We start from the raw sequence: 17,341 nt of genomic DNA on the forward strand, positions 1-17,341 counted from the left end.
TAAGATATACCGCTATAACACATAATGTTCCACATTTCCTAATCATGTTTTAACGATTATATATATTTCCTTGATATAATTCCTTGAATGTTTTTCTTGACTACCAAATGAGACAGTACAATTTGAAAACATGGACCATCTTACCCCAACCTATTATATGCGCAAATGTGTTGGCGAAATATTGGGCGTTTCTTTTCTTGAGGTTAAGGATTCGTTTAAGCGAAGTTTGCTGGGATGTCAAACAAAAGCGAGCGAGTCGAGTAAGTTGCTCTGCCAATACAACTTGAGAGAAAGGCAGTTGTGTGCTTAGAGTGACATGCTATTAGGCCAGCGCACAAAACAAGGGAATTTTGTTTTTAGAGTTTCCCGTCAGAGCAGGTGGATCCACAACACTGGATAAACTTTGTAAGCTACAAGCAAAACGTGATCTTTTACAATGTGTAAGTACTGTGTTAAGTTTTGTTGGTTTTTGTGTTTAATATATATTACCAAATTTAATTTTTAATCCTTTTTTGCGTTTTAAGTGTAGCGTTTAATGAAAATTAGGTTGTGTTTTAAACGCGGCGTTTTTACAGTAAGCGAAATTCACAACTTTAAAAACGTTTTGGTTACTTTCATATTTGGAAAATATCGTCAATACTTTCTTGCAATTGTCGGTACTAAAGCAAAAGCGGTTCAAAATACGTAAATATACATTGGATGCATATAGGGTACTAAAAATACCCCACGACAGCATGACGTTGCATTTTTGGCAGCTGGGCCTGTTGTTACAGCAATGTAACTCGAACTGTATTAAAGTTTCTAAGAATTAGGGAGTCTATTTTCCGTCTGCAGTAGTTCGACCATAGAAAAAAGTTCACGTTATATTAACACACATATGCTATATAGTAGGTTTGGGTATGATGTTCAACGTTTTCGTTCTCTTTTCTCGCCCAATTTAGTAGCGAACAAAGAATTTTTATACACAAAACTATATAACCGTATCCTCACGACTCTGAAAGAGCGTTTTTGATTGTTCAAAACACGATCAGGAAATATGGAATTTAAGTGCCACCGGTATCTACCTTACACCACAGTTAAAATCTCTATTGGCATTTCCATTTACGTATGGCAATTCGCGAAACACAGCTCGAATATATTTGCCCACGGGCACAGAAACGTTTTCAAATAGCTAATCCATTCATTTTCCAACTGAAGTATTGAAACGTATTAAACTGCTGACCTTATACCTATATGTATTTTCCATGTTGCGTGAAATTTAAACCATCTTTATCGCAAATATTTGCTAACGTTGGCTCTTATTGTATGTACCTTGGCCATGAAAACAATTTGATTGGCACAGGCCGGAAATTAGTAATCTGTATAATTGCCGACGTAGTTCAGAGCTAAAAGAGAAATAAAACACTCACGCAAACAAAATTTTCCTAATGCGCTTCTTATCAAATTCATGCGGTCTGAAGTGTGGACAACTTGATTGAAAGTATTCGGTTTCCAAAAGTGCGATACATATAGTAGGATGGGGGAAGATGGGACACCTTTAACACATAATATCCAAATAACCTGATCTTGTTTTTAACATTTAACAACGGTCTATGGTAGTCGTGAGGATACGGTTTTATAATTTTTTGGGTGTTCTTTGTTTACTACCAAATGGAACGAAAAAATAGAATAAAAAGATGTCCCGTCTTCCCCCACCCTACTATATGTCAATCCTAATTGACAATTCAAACACTTGACTATTTGGCTTTGAATTCAATAGATGGACGAATTACCCACCTTGTGTTTGCGTACGTTTCAAATTGGGTGGCAAAAGTTATTTTTAATCCTATAGTCATACCCACACGACGTTACCACAAACAAGTTTGTTTTGTACATAAGTTATGTTCGATATAACACCTAGTATGATACAGTGCAATTAATCAACGTCTTCAAGGTACGCGAAATAGAAAAGTATGCGAAAACTTATTCTTTATGAAGCAGAAGAGTTTAACAATAATTCTAAGACAGCTTTACCGTTTGTGGCCTAAAAACCTAACATGTCAAGTCTTCTGGGTTAAATTAATGCGGGAAATAGTTGTGGTGGTTTGCATCTTAAATCAAACACAGGTTATCGTCGTGTATTATTTTATGCTCAATACAACAAAACGTGCTGATCAAATAAGATGTGAATACTTAATGTACAACATGCATATATTTAAGTTTCATTGCCAAATTTACAGCAGTTTTTAAGCGCATCGCGTGAGTGTCCGTTTCCGGCTGGTGATTTACTGCGTTTCGTCGCCTTGTGTCTTTAAATAACATTTCTTTTATAAATTCCTCGTACCTGCGTACTGTTGCACTCAACGATGTAGAACCGTTATGGTTCCTCGGTTGGGGCTATTGCGTTCAAGTTACACTTTAAGGTGTGCCCAAGCGTCTTTAAGAAATATATTACTCAAAAATGTTATGCATTTTTTAAAAAGAGTGTATAGATTATGCCTCATGTTATACCGTTGCGCCTTTCAACTTTGCCCTTTTAGTAACACACATTTGCACGGTCAGTGGTTCTTGCAAACGTGCATCTGCTGGCCGTTTTTAACTAGACCAGCCTGTCTGAAACGTGCAAACGTCCCAAAGTTTTTGAAAACCTTATCTTGTATTGATACTTTCTATCAGCGATCCGCGTAATTTAATTTTTTTAAAAAAGTTCAAAAATATAACCACCTATAACAAAGTTACACGCGTGGTAACTCGTAAGCAGGTAGGAGGTGTATGAGACAGAACAATCTTATTAGAACTAACTATCGTTGCCTATCCAGCCCGTGAGGATAAACAAGTAACATTTATTCATTATTTTGTTAATTCTTAAAGCAAACTGTTTTAAATAAAGTAGGACGTGTATGAAACAGAGCGCCCGTGCTATAACAACTGTCAATGCCCGAAAAGGGGGGATTTAAGTTATATTCATTCATTCATTAAGTTTATTCATTTTTACAGCGACCAGAGTCGAAGCAATATCTAAACATCTCGAGTCATCATGCTGCAAATCTGCTACAGGACCAGGTTACAGGTCTCCATTAGATGCAATGAAAGCGCCCAAGGAGAAACTGCTTTACATACCATGTATTTATCGCAATACACCAATTTCCCAGCCAGACTATCTAGCTACTATTGATATGGATGAAAGCTCGCCCACATTCTGTCAGGCATGTATTTTTTTTATGTTTTTTTTAGATATAGTAGGGTGGGGAAAGACGGGTACATTTAGCACGTAATATAAAAATATCCTGATCGTGTTTTAAACAATTAACAGCAGTCTATAGGGGTCGGGAGGAAAATATTGTATAAAAAGGTGTCCCATCTTCTCCCATCCTACTATATGAACTTTAATGTTGTAAAATTCCATATCCTCACGACCACTTTTTATGTCCGTACGCTCATGACTCTCATAGGCTATTGTTAATTGTTTAAAACACGATCAGTAAGTATAGATTTAAGTGCCAATGGTATTGGATCTTAACCTAATATATGGTATATTACATTATGTCATTTGGGGTGTAACGGTCGCGCCTTTTATCAAAGAAATTATGTACTTCTGTTTTATTAATAAGCGTGCTATATAAATTTTTCGATCTTTGTTACCGTGACTAAAGAGACAAAATAAAGTCATTCATTGACTCACTTTAGTGTATACGCTGCGGCTTTTAGTTCTGGTTTCACAAAGCGTGGCGGTTTATTCAATGTTAAAACAGCCTAAGGCCTATGCTGAGTTTTGGGTATTGTATTGCACAGACTTGTTCTTAAATCACATGTCGTTTAGCGTGCTTTGCCACAATAAGACTTGAAACGGATACACTTTTGGGTTGCTGGACCGTAATTACATATATAGTATATAGGTCAGAGTAAAATCGTCTATGTTTCTCTTTACCGTCTCACTCAGTAGTAAACAACGAATACTTAAACAATTATTTAACTGTATCCTCACCACTCCTAAAGGGCTTTGTTAATTGGTAAAACACGAAGTTGAAATACGAAACACCCTATTCTAACACTTATATACCGCGCAAAACAATACAACATAACATCGATAACAAACTATAAAACTAAAACAGACTTACCTTTAGGTCATAGATCGTTTAGATCTTCCAAATATGAACGATGAGATCCATCACACGGGTTGGAACTCTTGCAGCAGTTGCTTTCATGATCCTTCGAAGAAACGACGTCTGTTTATCCTGCCAGGATTGGTGTCCAGCAGATTGTACGCAGTAGATGTTGATACTGATCCAAAGAAACCAAGAATTGAGAAGGTAATAAGAAAATACTTTGGTTCAAATGAATAAATGAATGAATGTAACTGCTTTATCCTCGCGTGGCAGGAAACGAAAGTCGTTATACCACGGTTTTGTTCTGTTTCATACACCTCGTGGCAGCTTTCGAGTTACCACGTATTTCAATGCGTTGGTGTTTATTGTGTATGCGGTTGACATTTTGGAACAAAGAACATTCCAATAACCGCATATCCCAACGACTCTAATAAAGCGTTGTTATAAAAACGATTAGAAATATGGGTTAACAGACTAAATTACTGTTGTACAGTACTATACGTACAGAAACAAATTTAAATATACGGCGTATATTTGCATAACTTCGTTCTGTACTTCTAGGTAGTCGAACCGACCGAAATATTCCACCGCACAGGATTGGCGAACCCTCATACTGTACATTGTATTCCTGGTGGTCAGATTATGATAAGTACCATTGGTGACCCATCTGGTAACGGAAAAGGTAAAAACTTGTGCATGAACATATTTAAGAATTTTTTAAGCGAGGAGTCAAATTTTTTTCGTTAAAAACAAAATAACCTGCGTCCTACTTTATTGCGTAGTTATAAGTTATATTCGATTCTACGTGGGTGAAGTTGACGTACAGTATGGCTTGACGTTAACTTATTACCAAAATAAAAATTACTTGAAAAGCAATTTATTTAAAAGCAGCAAATACCTATATTCATATTTTTCATAACTTTCGCACGTACATTTTTTCAAGTGACTACACCAATAGGCCAAACTATACCAAAGCAGTAAAACACAACGAATTTTTTTAGGCGGATTTCTTATCCTTGATTCTGAAACCTTTGAACTAATTGGAAACTGGGAAGCACCTGGACACAATACGCCGTTCGGGTACGATTTCTGGTACCAGCCTCGTCATAATGTAATGATAAGCACGGAATGGGGACATCCTAAGAAACTACTGAAGGAGTTTAACCCTGATGATGCAGCAGCAGGTAAAACTTGTCTTAGAATGTAATGCTAACCTTTTTAACCAGAGAAAACATTTTACAGAATTTATCTTAATTTGTTAACGATTTTTTTCAAAATTATTAAGTTTTAGTGAATGAATATAACTTATTTATGCTCGCGTGGCGAGGAAAAACGACAGTTGTTATAACACGGGTGTTCTGTTTCAAACACTTCATGCTCGCTTACGAGTTACCAGCACGTATAACGTTGTCGTTTTTTTTTTGTAGTGTATACCTGGCATATTAAAAAACCATTTAAGGAACCGCTGGGTAATACAGAATTTTGTTTGACCGTCATAGATTTCCAATTGATGATGCCAGTTCTTTCAGCTGTTTTTGACATATATACTTTAAACTGGTTAAAACCGTTTTCTATCGTATTTGTTTTTTTCTAGGACATTATGGGCACTCTTTACACGTATGGGACTGGGAAAAACATGAACTGATTCAGGTATCACATAGGTTGCATCAAAATTATGTGCTGTTATTCAAGACTTCTCGGTCACATTAATAACTCCTGCTTTTAAAAAGTTGCCCTGACTGAACATAAACTGCATTAACTTGTCTGGATAAATACTGTTACAACGTATAGTCGGCCGGGGTAATATGATAACTGGGTTTATTCTCTTTCCGGTCCCATTTGATAGTAAACAAAGAACAGTCAAAGAACTATATAACCGTATAGCCTCTAAACGATCGTTGTTAATTGTTAAAACACGTTTATAGGAAACACGGGATATTATCCGCTAGCATTTTCCCATCTTACCCCACAGTGCAATATATGTTAACACTACAATCAATCACCATATACAGACAATGTTAATTACCATATATTTATCCCAGGATATAGATTTGGGGCCAAATGGAATGATTCCGTTGGAGATACGGTTTTTGCATGACCCGTCGGCAACTGAAGGATTCGTCGGCTGTGCACTAAGCAGTACAGTGTTCAGGTTCTTTAAAACCAAGGTAAAGTATGAGCTTTTAAAGCTACTCTAATGTATAGTAGGGTAGGGAAAGATGGGACAGCTGAGACAGTGTTGTTTAAAAAACAATCAGGATATTTGGATATTATATGCCAAAGGTGTCCCATCTCCCCCCACCCTACTATATTGTAAAACCCTATAGGCTAACCATTTTTTGCATAGCAGGAAAAAAACTTTATAAAATTTTACACATTTTTGGGCTTTTAAAATTTACAACACGGGGGTAATTTTCTAAGTGACAACTGTTCATTTATCAACTGTATTCCTAAAATAATTCACCAATTTTCGACTTACGGGCGTTTGTTACGTCACTATCATCACTGTGATGTCAACAAAGTAAACATTAAAATGGGAACTCCGTTTGTTTTCATAAAGTATTACTAGCTATCGTACAGTTGGTAAACGCTGGACGTTTATGAACCTGGTAATTTTACGTGACGCGTTAATTTTCTATGTAGTTAAATGCCCTTTATTAAAGTTAACTTTGAACGTTTTTGTTCGTGAAGATACGATTTTATAATGTTCTTGTTTACTACCAAATGGTACGAGAAAACGGAACGACAAAGTATCCCATCGCTCCCACTCTACTATAGGCTACTTTGTTTAAGTTTTGCAGAGTATTATGTATTACCCATAGAGACTGCACCCTCTAGCCACTGCTGAAGGTCGTGGGAGTATATTTATACACGTAGCAAATATTTGCTTAAGAATGTGCATGATAACGAATACCTGGAGCACTGGATCAGCATTTTTATACGCTATAGGATATTTTTACCATGTATAGCAATTTACTAATTAACTTAAACGCAAATATTAGAATAGTTTTAGTTGCATAAATGATTCAATATCCTTACATAATTTGACATGCTCTACAGACTGCACACGTGCTACTGGTTACCATGCTTTAATAATATGATTCTGTAAGATATAAGTTACGATACTGTTAGCACATAATATCCCATATTTCCTGATCGTGTTTATTACAATTAACCACTCTATTTTAAAGTCTCGTGGCTACGGTTATATAATTTTATAAATATTCTTTGTTTACTACCAATTGGGGTGAGAACAGACACACTTTTAAACTGACCCTTTTATTCATTGCCCGTTTTAACAACTGTTGTTTTGCTGTTGAGTTCCTTCTTTTTGTTCTTTAAATAACATGATATTCGTTATTCAAAAAAATAAATAAAAAATATGTTATATTTACATACAGAAAGGAGATTGGGACGCTGAACAAGTCATTGCGATTCCACCTAAAAAGGTGGAGGGGTGGGCTTTACCAGAAATGCCAGGTTTGTTTACCATTTATAGTAGAAAAGTTACAATATAATAAGGTGGGGGAGATGGGACACCTTTAGCGCATAATATCCAAATAATCTGATCGTGTTTCATATAATTAACAAGGGTCTATGGGAGTCGTGAGGATGCGGTTTTATAATTCTTTGAAAGATAGAACAAGGAAATAGAAAGAAAACGTATCCCATCTTCCCCAATCCTACTATATATATATTACTTTAAAATATCCCAAAGTCTATTCTGTATTGGTTAGATGGCGTTGCAGATATATATTGACAAATGGTTTTCTTAAGAAGTTAACTACAAGGTTAAATTTGCTTTGCCCTAATGTTTAACCATACTCCTATGCCTCTAATAGTGTTTCCTAATACAACAAACCGCAAAGCACAGATTACAATGGATTCTATATTAGAAATAAAAACCTCAACCCTGCTTTAATACAGACACAAATATTTAATCATTTAAAGTTTGCTTTTGCCGCCATTAATGGGCCCTATTTCTCAGGTCTTATAACTGACATTATACTTTCAATGGACGACCGTTTCTTGTATTTTTCTAACTGGCTGCACGGGGATATTCGCCAATACGATGTTACGGATACAAAGAACCCAAAATTGGTTGGTCAGATTTTCTTGGGCGGAAGCATTTGTACTGATGGAGGCGTTAAGGTAACTAAACCTCATGCTCGCTGTCAGGTTATAATATGGGCGCCTTTATATACACCCAACACACATGGTGTATTCACACACCTCATGCTCACTGTCGAGTTATAACATGGGTGTCTTCTTATACACCAGACACACATAGTGCATTCATATGTTCACTGTCGGGTTTTATAGCGTGGGTTTATATCTTATAGACAGTATACATGGTATATTCATACACCTCATGCTCACTGTCGACGTATGTAATCTGACATATAGCTTATACACATAATTAGCACAAGATACTGGTTTTATTGTCACATTTTTTTAAATACCTGTCAGTATTAGTGGTGTTAATTGTCATTCAACCTGAGGAAGACAACTTTTACAGAACATCGGTACGCACTTAAATGTCAAAAGTGCCGTTATACAAGTGTAATATGCCCTGTAGCTGCAATTAATACACAACATTAATTTCTACATTACATCGAATTCTTAAGGGTTTACAACAAATTCCAAAATAGTCCGACGTTTTAACAAATTCTTAAACATTTTACAAATTCCTAATAAAAACCACATTTACAACAAATTCTTAAACATTTACAACATTTTTTTATCCAGGTAACCAAAGACACCGAGCTAAAGTCACAGCCTGCCCCTGCGTTTATTGGCGGGAAGAAAATACAAGGAGGCCCCCAGATGTTACAATTAAGTTTGGACGGGAAACGACTTTATGTTACCTCTTCTCTGTACAGTGGATGGGATAAGCAATTTTACCCGGACATGATGAAGTAAGGCGATATAGTTGTATATAAAGTAGGATAGGAAAGATGGGACACCTTTTTATTCTATTTTTTCGTCCCATTTGGTAGTCAACAAAGCACATTCAAAGAATTATAAAACCGTATCCTCACGACTCCTATAGGCCGTTGTTAGTTGTTTAAAACACGAACATAATATTTGGATAATATGTGCTAAAGATGTCCCATCCCCCCCCCCATCCTACTATATATAACCGTGGCACAGTAGTTAGCGTGCCTGCTTCCAACCCATAGGTTATGGTTTCAAGGCTCGTCGCTGCCACCATAGTGGGCGTGTTAAGACATTTAACAGCAATTGAACACGTATTTTCGCTAGGCGTTTTTATACGGGCGAGGCAAGACAAGGAAATTAGGATATAGGGCAGAGTTGGCCCTCGCATTACATCTGCATACTAGAGTAAAATAAAAACGGTCACTTAGAAAATATGTTTGCTTTTACCAACAACGTATGCTAATCGTATTAGAATAATAAGAGTCACAAATTTACTGAAATGTAGGCCAGATTTGGACATTAGCAAATATACATATGTAGGATAAATGAAAAACAACATAACGTCATTCACAATATACGATTGCTACGACTATATATTGCAACGCATGTTATCCCGTGCGTTTGAAAAGTGTCACAAACGCTGCAATGAAATGCAGCGAGTAAATGTCTACATTAACATACGTGATTGCCAGAAGCTAATATTTGAATTTCTGACTCGACAAAACTCAACGTTGTATGGAATTTCTACAAAATAAATCTTAACTGTGTAATTGCGAAACCGCTGAGTTAAACTGTAACTGTAAAAACCGCAGCGTCGGTTCTTTAATGAATTTATACCGCATATGGCACTTAGTATTGGAAAAAGTAATGTATGCCTTTTATTTTAAATACTGTCCCAACACGTTTCATATATTTGGCTGCCCAAGTTACTTTATACACTTTTGGTCCTGTACACAGTTTGCAAAGTATGCCTTTCGTTTTAATACTGCCCAGCAAAGGTATTACATTTCTTTCTAAAAATAATTTACATTTCATATAAGTTCTTAATACCGTGCTCGGCTTATACATAGTTTACAACTTGGTTCAACTCTATCTAAAACACAACTAACCAGCTCTCGCGTCTACACGAAACGTTAGAAAAGCGAGACTTGCAAAATGCCCAGTGCGGTTTGCCTGATAAAAAGGAACAGAAAGCGTAGAAGCGATAATGACTAAAACGACGCGACTACATTTGGTAGTAAACAAAGAACATTTGAGAATTGTTAAACTGTATCCTCACGACTCCCATAGAACCTTTTGATATTACGTGCTAAAGGTGTCCCGTTTTACCTCACCTTACTGTTTCATTCGTTGGTATCTAAATATAAATATGTTGAGTTAATGCGCCAACGTGGCCGAAATCCTACGCCTTCTGACAGGGATCATATCATACAGAATACAACATAAGTCTCAGTGTTTCCTAAATATTAATTCTTTCCTATTTTAAAGCTCTGGGTCACATCTGCTACAAATCGACGTTAACACTGAAACTGGGGGATTGAGCTTGAACAGAAACGTATTCGTTGACTTTGGAAACGAACCAAAAGGGCCAGTTCTCGCTCACGAGATACGTTACCCTGGAGGCGACTGCACGTCTGATATCTGGATCTAAAGCTAAATCCAAACTTCATTTAAAATTTAAATCTCGTTTTTTAATAACTTTAACGTTTTCAGTAGGTTGGGGTAAAATGGCTCAAGTTTCATTCGTTTGGTCGTCCCATTTGGTTGAAATTGTATAGTATTTACAAAGTCATATAATTGTATTCTCACGACTTTAAAAAGGTGTTATTATAATTGTTAAAAAAAAAACAATTATGAAATATGGGATATTATGTGCTAACGGTGTTATCCATCTTACCCCACAGTACTATAATCTCGTTTAACTATAACGTTACAAATTGTGTACATATCTAATTCAGTGCTGTAACTTTTTCATCTAATAATTCGAGCGTTCTGGTTTCGTTTTGTTTGCTATTTGAGTGTCAACTAAACTATGCTGCAATTGTAAAACGCATTCTCTGCGAATGTTGCTGAATAAAATCATCTGTATAAATGAACATTAAGATATCTATGTTGGTATTACGTGCTCAATGGGTGGCGCTAGAAGTTCAGTCGAACAACTGGGTTACGATTCGATAGACGAGAAATATACAAAGTAATATGAAACAACCACAAGCTACATATATGTGGTAACTTGTAAGCGGGCACGAGGCGTATATGAAACAGAACGATCGTGTCCTAACGACAATGGCTTTGTTGCTATATAGCCTACTGTTTTTTTTTAATCTTCGCTACCGTAATCAAAGAGACAAACAACACTTAAAATCATTTTTATTATAATCCAAGATATTTTGTTAAAAATCTTTGCCAAAAGTCCGTCATTTGACCGCAACATAAATCCTTATACATTCCTACATCCCACCGATATATTTTTCGCATAAGACACCGTTGTTGGCTCCTTGGCATGGTACGTCATCCCACTTGTATCCCATGTACCTCGCAACCACGCCACAGAAAACATTATTCTGGCCATCTGGCTGGTTTTGGGCCCAATCTGTATTAGTGGCAGTAGCTGGCACACCGTCATTCCAAATCCATGATGTGCCGAACTTTTTTAGACCGATCCAAAACCCGTGAGTGTCCGAGCAACGTCGTAGGATATTGTCTACTATAAAACTAAAGAAAAAAAGTGTTATAAGAAAGCAATTGGACAAAAAAAAGAATTTATGATAGCTTCATATAACTTGATCAAACTACCCTGTAGCAGCTACATGGTATTTACACTGTTATAAATAATGTGTGCCCATTAAAGGCGATGCCGTGTATGACAAGACACGCTTAGAAATTTGAAATTTAGGCAAGCGCTAGCACATTATACAACACCTAGTCAGCGTGCTGGTACGTGCATGTACTTCTAGTCATTGATGCAGGTATATGGGGAGTGAAAGTGAGATAAAAAAAGCTGCGATAAAAAAGGTTTAAAAATGGATTAGGTAAAAATTGTTATTCTAGCTGCACCACTACTAATAATGCATCATAAATTTACGTTCTAGCTGTAGCATTTCTCATTCCAAATGTTGCAAGACTAGCTCCCCTGCCTTGGCAAAGAGTCACGGCGTCTGTATTCTTTACTGATGTACCACTAGAGGATACATAGTACTGGTAGCCATATAAACCGTTCATCCATCCAGGTGAACTGAGGACTAAAGAGACATTGATGGTATAAGATCGTTATGTATAAATTCAAAGATAGTCCGCATGTTTTTATGTTGTTGTATAGTTTGTAGTCTTGTTAAAGGAGACATAGTAGTATAAAAAAACGTTTTTTTTTAGATTTTAGGCGAATGGTAATAATGAAACTGTTCTTGAAATGTAATGAACTTGAAATATTTTTACATGTAAACTAGGAAACAGTAAGACATTTTAATTTTTTATAATAAGATAATACTTTTGTTACAACACTTACGTGCAATTGTGTTTCTCAACTGGGCAATAGTTTCTGTACAAATAGGAAGAAAATTTAACAATGCTTTTCGCAAACATTACATAAAATAGGCAATTATAAGATTATCACTCTATAGGGACTAACCGATTACGAGTTGCATATATATTCTTGTCGCGTGTTATTTTACTAATAAATTTCAATACGATTTTTAAATATCTGAACTAGAAATACAGTACCTAGTACTATGGGGTAAGATGGGACACCTTTAGCAGATAATATCCAAATATCTTTATCGTGTTTTAAACAATTTAACAACAGTCTGTGGGAGTCGTAAGGATACGGTTTTATAATTCCTTGAACGTACTTTGTTTACTACTGAATGAAACGAGAAAATAAAACGAAAATGTGTCCCATCTTCTTCTACAATACTATAGTAAAAGCTTTCATAACTTACGTCCTTCCAGAGTATTTGAAACACCTGGATCAGGAGATGAAACCGGCGGAAGGGTAGGGTTAGTAGCAACCGGCTGTGAAAATGTTGCCATAAGATTTATTACAAACAGTGTATGTACTTTATTTATAGTAATTCATCTTTTTAACTAAAATATGAATCGTTTTAAACGTGTTTCGTCGCTTTATTCCAAAAAAATACTGGCGCTTATTTACTAATGGCAAAGTTAGATAAAAAATTATTATTCTGTTACATATTTTCTATAGAATTACACTTTCAGACTTCTATAATTACCGTGAAAAGCCATGCATGGCAACTTTGTTTCGGTTACAAAAATTTTATAATTAATTTCCTACAACTTACATCAGCAGACGAGGAGGCAGGGGGCCAGTTTTGCCATTCGAATGTCGTCGAACCCCCTGAACCACACACAACAGGTACTTTACATGAGGCAGTCTGTGCAGACACGCTTAACGCCAAACTAGCGAAAACTAAAACTACGAAAATCTTCATTGTTGTAGCTGTAGTTAGAAATTGCATGTTAGTCGTAACCCAGGAACTATAATAGACCGCTATATGACTAAAAAGCCTACATCCGAGGTCTCAGATAGGTCTTACTGAAGAGCTTACCCTCGTGGAAAATAATAGACTGGGACCAATAAGCCTACATCCCAGGTCTCAGGTGTGCCTCACTGAAGACCTCACCCTTACAGTATAAAAAACCCGCGTTATCTATATACCACATACTGTGTCGAACTATAATCCAGAATGTAGAAAAGATTCCGAAACGCAAGTTATAAAGACCAAATGCACTTGAAACAAAGTGAACTTAATGTCAAACCATTCTCCGAACAGAGCCGTAAGGCAGGTTTAAAATAAATCTGGATTAATCCGGTTCTGACACGAAACCTGTCTGCGGATTTTTGATATTTTGAAGTTAACGGAATAATTTAATTTTGGCACGAGCAGAGAAATACGTGCACCAATAACGTAAAACCAACAGAATAACTAACCGGTTTGTTGAGTTACACAGCAACTTTCGAGCGACACAAAACTAAAAAAAATTTAGTGACACATTTTTTAAACTTTTATACAATATTGTGCAATAAATATATAAATGCCAATGCATGTATTATATAGCAACGACAACCATTAAACCGTAGCCTATTTATATAAAGATGGTTATGAGTTCCTAAATGCTAAGATCCGTATTGAAATGTATTCTAATTTTTACAGTTTAAATGCTTAAGTAACACGTGACATTTAATAATAATTACAGCTTGAAACAAGTTTTATCAAATTTCTAGGAATAAATAATTGCTATGACATTTCTTGCTGACATTTAATCTTGAAATGTCGTACATAAAACAGCTTAGTACGTCCTAAACCCAAAATTAGTCCTAAGGCAAGCGTCTTTGTGCGTCATAACGCCATTACTTAATTTAAAACGTTGTTCTGTTTTTACCAAAGTAGCAGTACAAGATATTCACATCATAAATATGCATAAGGTTTACGAATCTGACACCCACAGTGCGGTCGGCATGGTTAAATTAATAATTCATATTTCCGAAAACTAAACCAGTTTTAAAGCGCTAAATTTTTATCAAGATACAATTGCAAAAAATTAAAACATTAGGGGAAGATGGGACACCTTTTCATTTTATTTTTTTCGTGCCACTCGGTAGGAACGACTTTCAAAGGCCGTTGTTAATTGTTTAAATCACAACCCGGAAAATATGCGCTAAAGGTGTCCTGTCTTACCCCACCCTACTATATAAATTTGACTTTCAGGAGTAGATATATATAGACAATTTCTAAAACCATACAACGACGTTTCACTAACAGTAAGTCATTTTAGTACCAATATTAAAGAGAAACACTATATTTAGTACATAAGCGCGACTAAAAAGTGATAACACAAATTAAACACAGTGCGGTAATAAAGTGTACCAATAAACCAATATTTCCAAAGCGTATTTTGACACGGTTATCAACTATATGAAAGCAAGTTAAAACATCTAAATAAAGCTCGTACGGCCCGAATTTTTTTTGCATCAACAAAATGCAAAACAAGATATATATCTAAAAAGCCATTTTTCTAAACTTGTAAGTGTGAGAATCTGAAAACGAAAAGCAACCCTGTATTAAACAATAGGATGGGGTATTGTCCGGAGAAAAATTGTTTTGTGTGCCATGGCCTGCACCACATTAAACAGAAAGTTATCTTGCATGCAATGACCATCAAAGACCTAAAGAGAATAAGAGAAAAGAATTTTGAAGATTTTTCATGAATCGAATCATAAGAAGTATTAAGCAAAAAGACTCCTTTCAGCAGAATATTCACCCATAGGACATTAAAACCGTTTTTTTCAGAAAATCTGCTAAGAAAATTAGAGAAAAATTATTTCTTCTCTTTCTCAAGTTTGCAACGGATGTCAAATGTAGCAGTTACATCAACTCGCACTGTAACACTCTGTTCCTTCATGCGCCGTTGGACATTTATAGGACCTGAAATTACATCTTCTACCGTAGGTAAAGGGCCTTCTACACCACCAGGGGGGTCACTTTGTTCAGGAGAACCACACCCCCGCCATTCCCGGACCACGTTTTCAGTTATAAATACAGGCCTGCCTAGGGTTTGGCCCATGAGCCGACACACTTCAACAGCTTTTTGCCTCGCGTTTGCCAGAGCTGTCAGACAAGTCTGTTTTCTGTGTAAAAAGTGTTTAAATTTATTAACGCATAGATACAAGGTGTATGAAACAAAGCACCTGTTCTTTAATTTATTTTTTGCTATGGTGTTTGATGAGATTAATTAAAAATTATATTAAATTGTATATATTATGTTACTACTATATAAATATAACTTGCCTGGTGGCTTCAAGCCTCTGCGTGTCGTGTTTAAGTACAGGTGACAACACTTTAACACTTCTGTCTAACTTTTCAACAAACAAATTGCTTAGTCGAAGACATTTTTGAAGATCACTGAAAAGAAAAAAAAAATTTAAAAGTCAACATTCTATTGATTCAGACTTTAACAATATGTAGTTGTATTGAAGCTGTAGAATGACTAAACAAAAGTAAGACGAACTTGTGAAATGTTGCATCAACCTGCGCCTCCATGTGAAAAAATCCACGACCACCGATGCGCGACAAGTTTTCTGTTACTTCAATGTCGTGATTCTGACAAAATTGAAAAAATTCTAGTAGGGTATTTGGGGAAAAGGGTATTGGGAAAAAAAAGAGATATTATCTAACAATAAAAGGTAACGACTAACTAATATATATATAATGTATGTCTGACTGTCTGCAGTGTAAGAAGTCACCCATGTTACTGGTTTGTAACAGTATTCGTAACGTTAGGTCACTTAACTTAAGTGTCTTGGACAATGAATAATACACCTATCCCTATCAGTATTATTTGACATTGAACCCAAATTGAGATAAAAATCTAATTTACATAAACCTATGTTAAATACCTGCACCCCATGGCTTATTAAGGTCTGTGTGATATATTCCGATCTTCTGGCAACGCTTGCTTTCGCTTCTTCAGCTTTTTCCTTCTTATTTTCTATCACCACAGTTAAAATACACAGATCTGGTGGAATGGTGAACTCAGCAGTGCCGGAAACCTGGGATATAAAAAAATAAACTCATTTATTTATATATTTAGCATATTGGAGCATTGAAAGTCGTTGGTACATGATAGTACTATTTCATACACCTCATGTTCACTTGTGTGTTGCCACATAGATACTTAATAATTTAACTTTGTTGTTTTTTTTGACAAACCTATAGTGACCACTGACCACATTGTTGAAACAATAAAAGAGTTAAGTGTCTCGCTTAATATTAAGCATATGCTGGTGTTACCAGATATTAATGTTGTAATGCATTAATTTTGAAGGATATTTCTGTAACTTCTTTTACTCTTGTATATTTCTGAATCATTGGGCTACTTTACAAAAAAAATGTTCTTCTTAAAATATTAATTATAAAATTGCCGCACAACTTACATTTTTGTGAAAATAATTAATTATAACATGAATTACCTCCACTCTTCTGTGCTGATTTTCGTTTTTATTTTCATTTTCCGGCGAAAAAACCCGCGGAGATAAATTGGCAAAAACATGCGTCGGCTCAAATACGTGTTTACTATTACCCTTCATTTCTCTGTTTAAAATACGCTTTTGTAAATGCTAAAGCTAACTTACACGATGCTTTGACGTAAACAGGTAATGGTTTAACAGCAACAATGCATGTGCGAACTAGAAAGTTCGTATAGACCAAAAGTAATCACCGCATTTGCCAACTATAACAGAAATGGCCCATAAGCCCAATTTGCTATATAAACAAAGTTTCCCTATTACGTTAAACTTG

At 35.7% G+C, this 17,341-nt stretch overlaps 3 protein-coding genes across 3 annotated transcripts; 1 reads left to right on the forward strand and 2 right to left on the reverse strand.

The window, feature by feature from the left end:
• The first annotated feature begins 281 nt into the window (after window positions 1-281).
• Window positions 282-11,122, forward strand: LOC149734850 (methanethiol oxidase-like). The gene is made up of 11 exons (XM_089879718.1): window positions 282-440; window positions 2,977-3,185; window positions 4,104-4,289; window positions 4,647-4,767; window positions 5,087-5,269; window positions 5,680-5,735; window positions 6,128-6,253; window positions 7,487-7,565; window positions 8,074-8,237; window positions 8,835-9,004; window positions 10,515-11,122. Exons 1-11 carry the CDS (start codon window positions 437-439, stop codon window positions 10,675-10,677), a joined length of 1,461 nt encoding a protein of 486 aa, XP_089735844.1. The 5' UTR covers window positions 282-436; the 3' UTR covers window positions 10,678-11,122.
• Window positions 11,123-11,379: 257 nt separating this feature from the next.
• Window positions 11,380-13,754, reverse strand: LOC149734851 (uncharacterized). The gene is made up of 5 exons (XM_089879730.1): window positions 13,325-13,754; window positions 12,965-13,037; window positions 12,532-12,564; window positions 12,112-12,268; window positions 11,380-11,741 (listed from the first exon to the last, which is right to left on the reverse strand). Exons 1-5 carry the CDS (start codon window positions 13,499-13,501, stop codon window positions 11,477-11,479), a joined length of 705 nt encoding a protein of 234 aa, XP_089735856.1. The 5' UTR covers window positions 13,502-13,754; the 3' UTR covers window positions 11,380-11,476.
• Window positions 13,755-14,827: 1,073 nt separating this feature from the next.
• Window positions 14,828-17,297, reverse strand: LOC149734852 (interleukin-1 receptor-associated kinase 1-binding protein 1-like). Its single transcript, XM_089879729.1, has 5 exons — window positions 17,014-17,297; window positions 16,441-16,593; window positions 16,053-16,144; window positions 15,833-15,946; window positions 14,828-15,672 (listed from the first exon to the last, which is right to left on the reverse strand). Exons 1-5 carry the CDS (start codon window positions 17,128-17,130, stop codon window positions 15,363-15,365), a joined length of 786 nt encoding a protein of 261 aa, XP_089735855.1. The 5' UTR covers window positions 17,131-17,297; the 3' UTR covers window positions 14,828-15,362.
• Between the last annotated feature and the right edge of the window lie 44 nt (window positions 17,298-17,341).

Source organism: Ciona robusta, chromosome 6, assembly GCF_009617815.1.
Source record: "Ciona robusta chromosome 6, ASM961781v2".
NCBI classification, from domain to species: Eukaryota; Metazoa; Chordata; class Ascidiacea; order Phlebobranchia; family Cionidae; genus Ciona; species Ciona robusta.

What these genes read in the sequence shown, in the direction of transcription:
- LOC149734852 (XM_089879729.1), bottom strand. Translation starts at nt 17,130, where the DNA reads ATGAAGGGTAATAGTAAACACGTATTTGAGCCGACGCATGTTTTTGCC. An exon ending in GTTGATGCAACATTTCACAA is followed by an intron (nt 15,947 to 16,052) that starts GTTCGTCTTACT and finishes TTTTCTTTTCAG; the next exon opens with TGATCTTCAAAAATGTCTTC. An exon ending in CAGAGGCTTGAAGCCACCAG is followed by an intron (nt 15,673 to 15,832) that starts GCAAGTTATATT and finishes CTTTTTACACAG; the next exon opens with AAAACAGACTTGTCTGACAG.
- LOC149734851 (XM_089879730.1), bottom strand. Translation starts at nt 13,501, where the DNA reads ATGCAATTTCTAACTACAGCTACAACAATGAAGATTTTCGTAGTTTTA. An exon ending in GTTGAGAAACACAATTGCAC is followed by an intron (nt 12,269 to 12,531) that starts GTAAGTGTTGTA and finishes ATGTCTCTTTAG; the next exon opens with TCCTCAGTTCACCTGGATGG. An exon ending in AGAAATGCTACAGCTAGAAC is followed by an intron (nt 11,742 to 12,111) that starts GTAAATTTATGA and finishes TTTTTTCTTTAG; the next exon opens with TTTTATAGTAGACAATATCC.
- LOC149734850 (XM_089879718.1), top strand. An exon ending in AAAAACATGAACTGATTCAG is followed by an intron (nt 5,736 to 6,127) that starts GTATCACATAGG and finishes TATTTATCCCAG; the next exon opens with GATATAGATTTGGGGCCAAA. An exon ending in GTACTGATGGAGGCGTTAAG is followed by an intron (nt 8,238 to 8,834) that starts GTAACTAAACCT and finishes TTTTTTATCCAG; the next exon opens with GTAACCAAAGACACCGAGCT.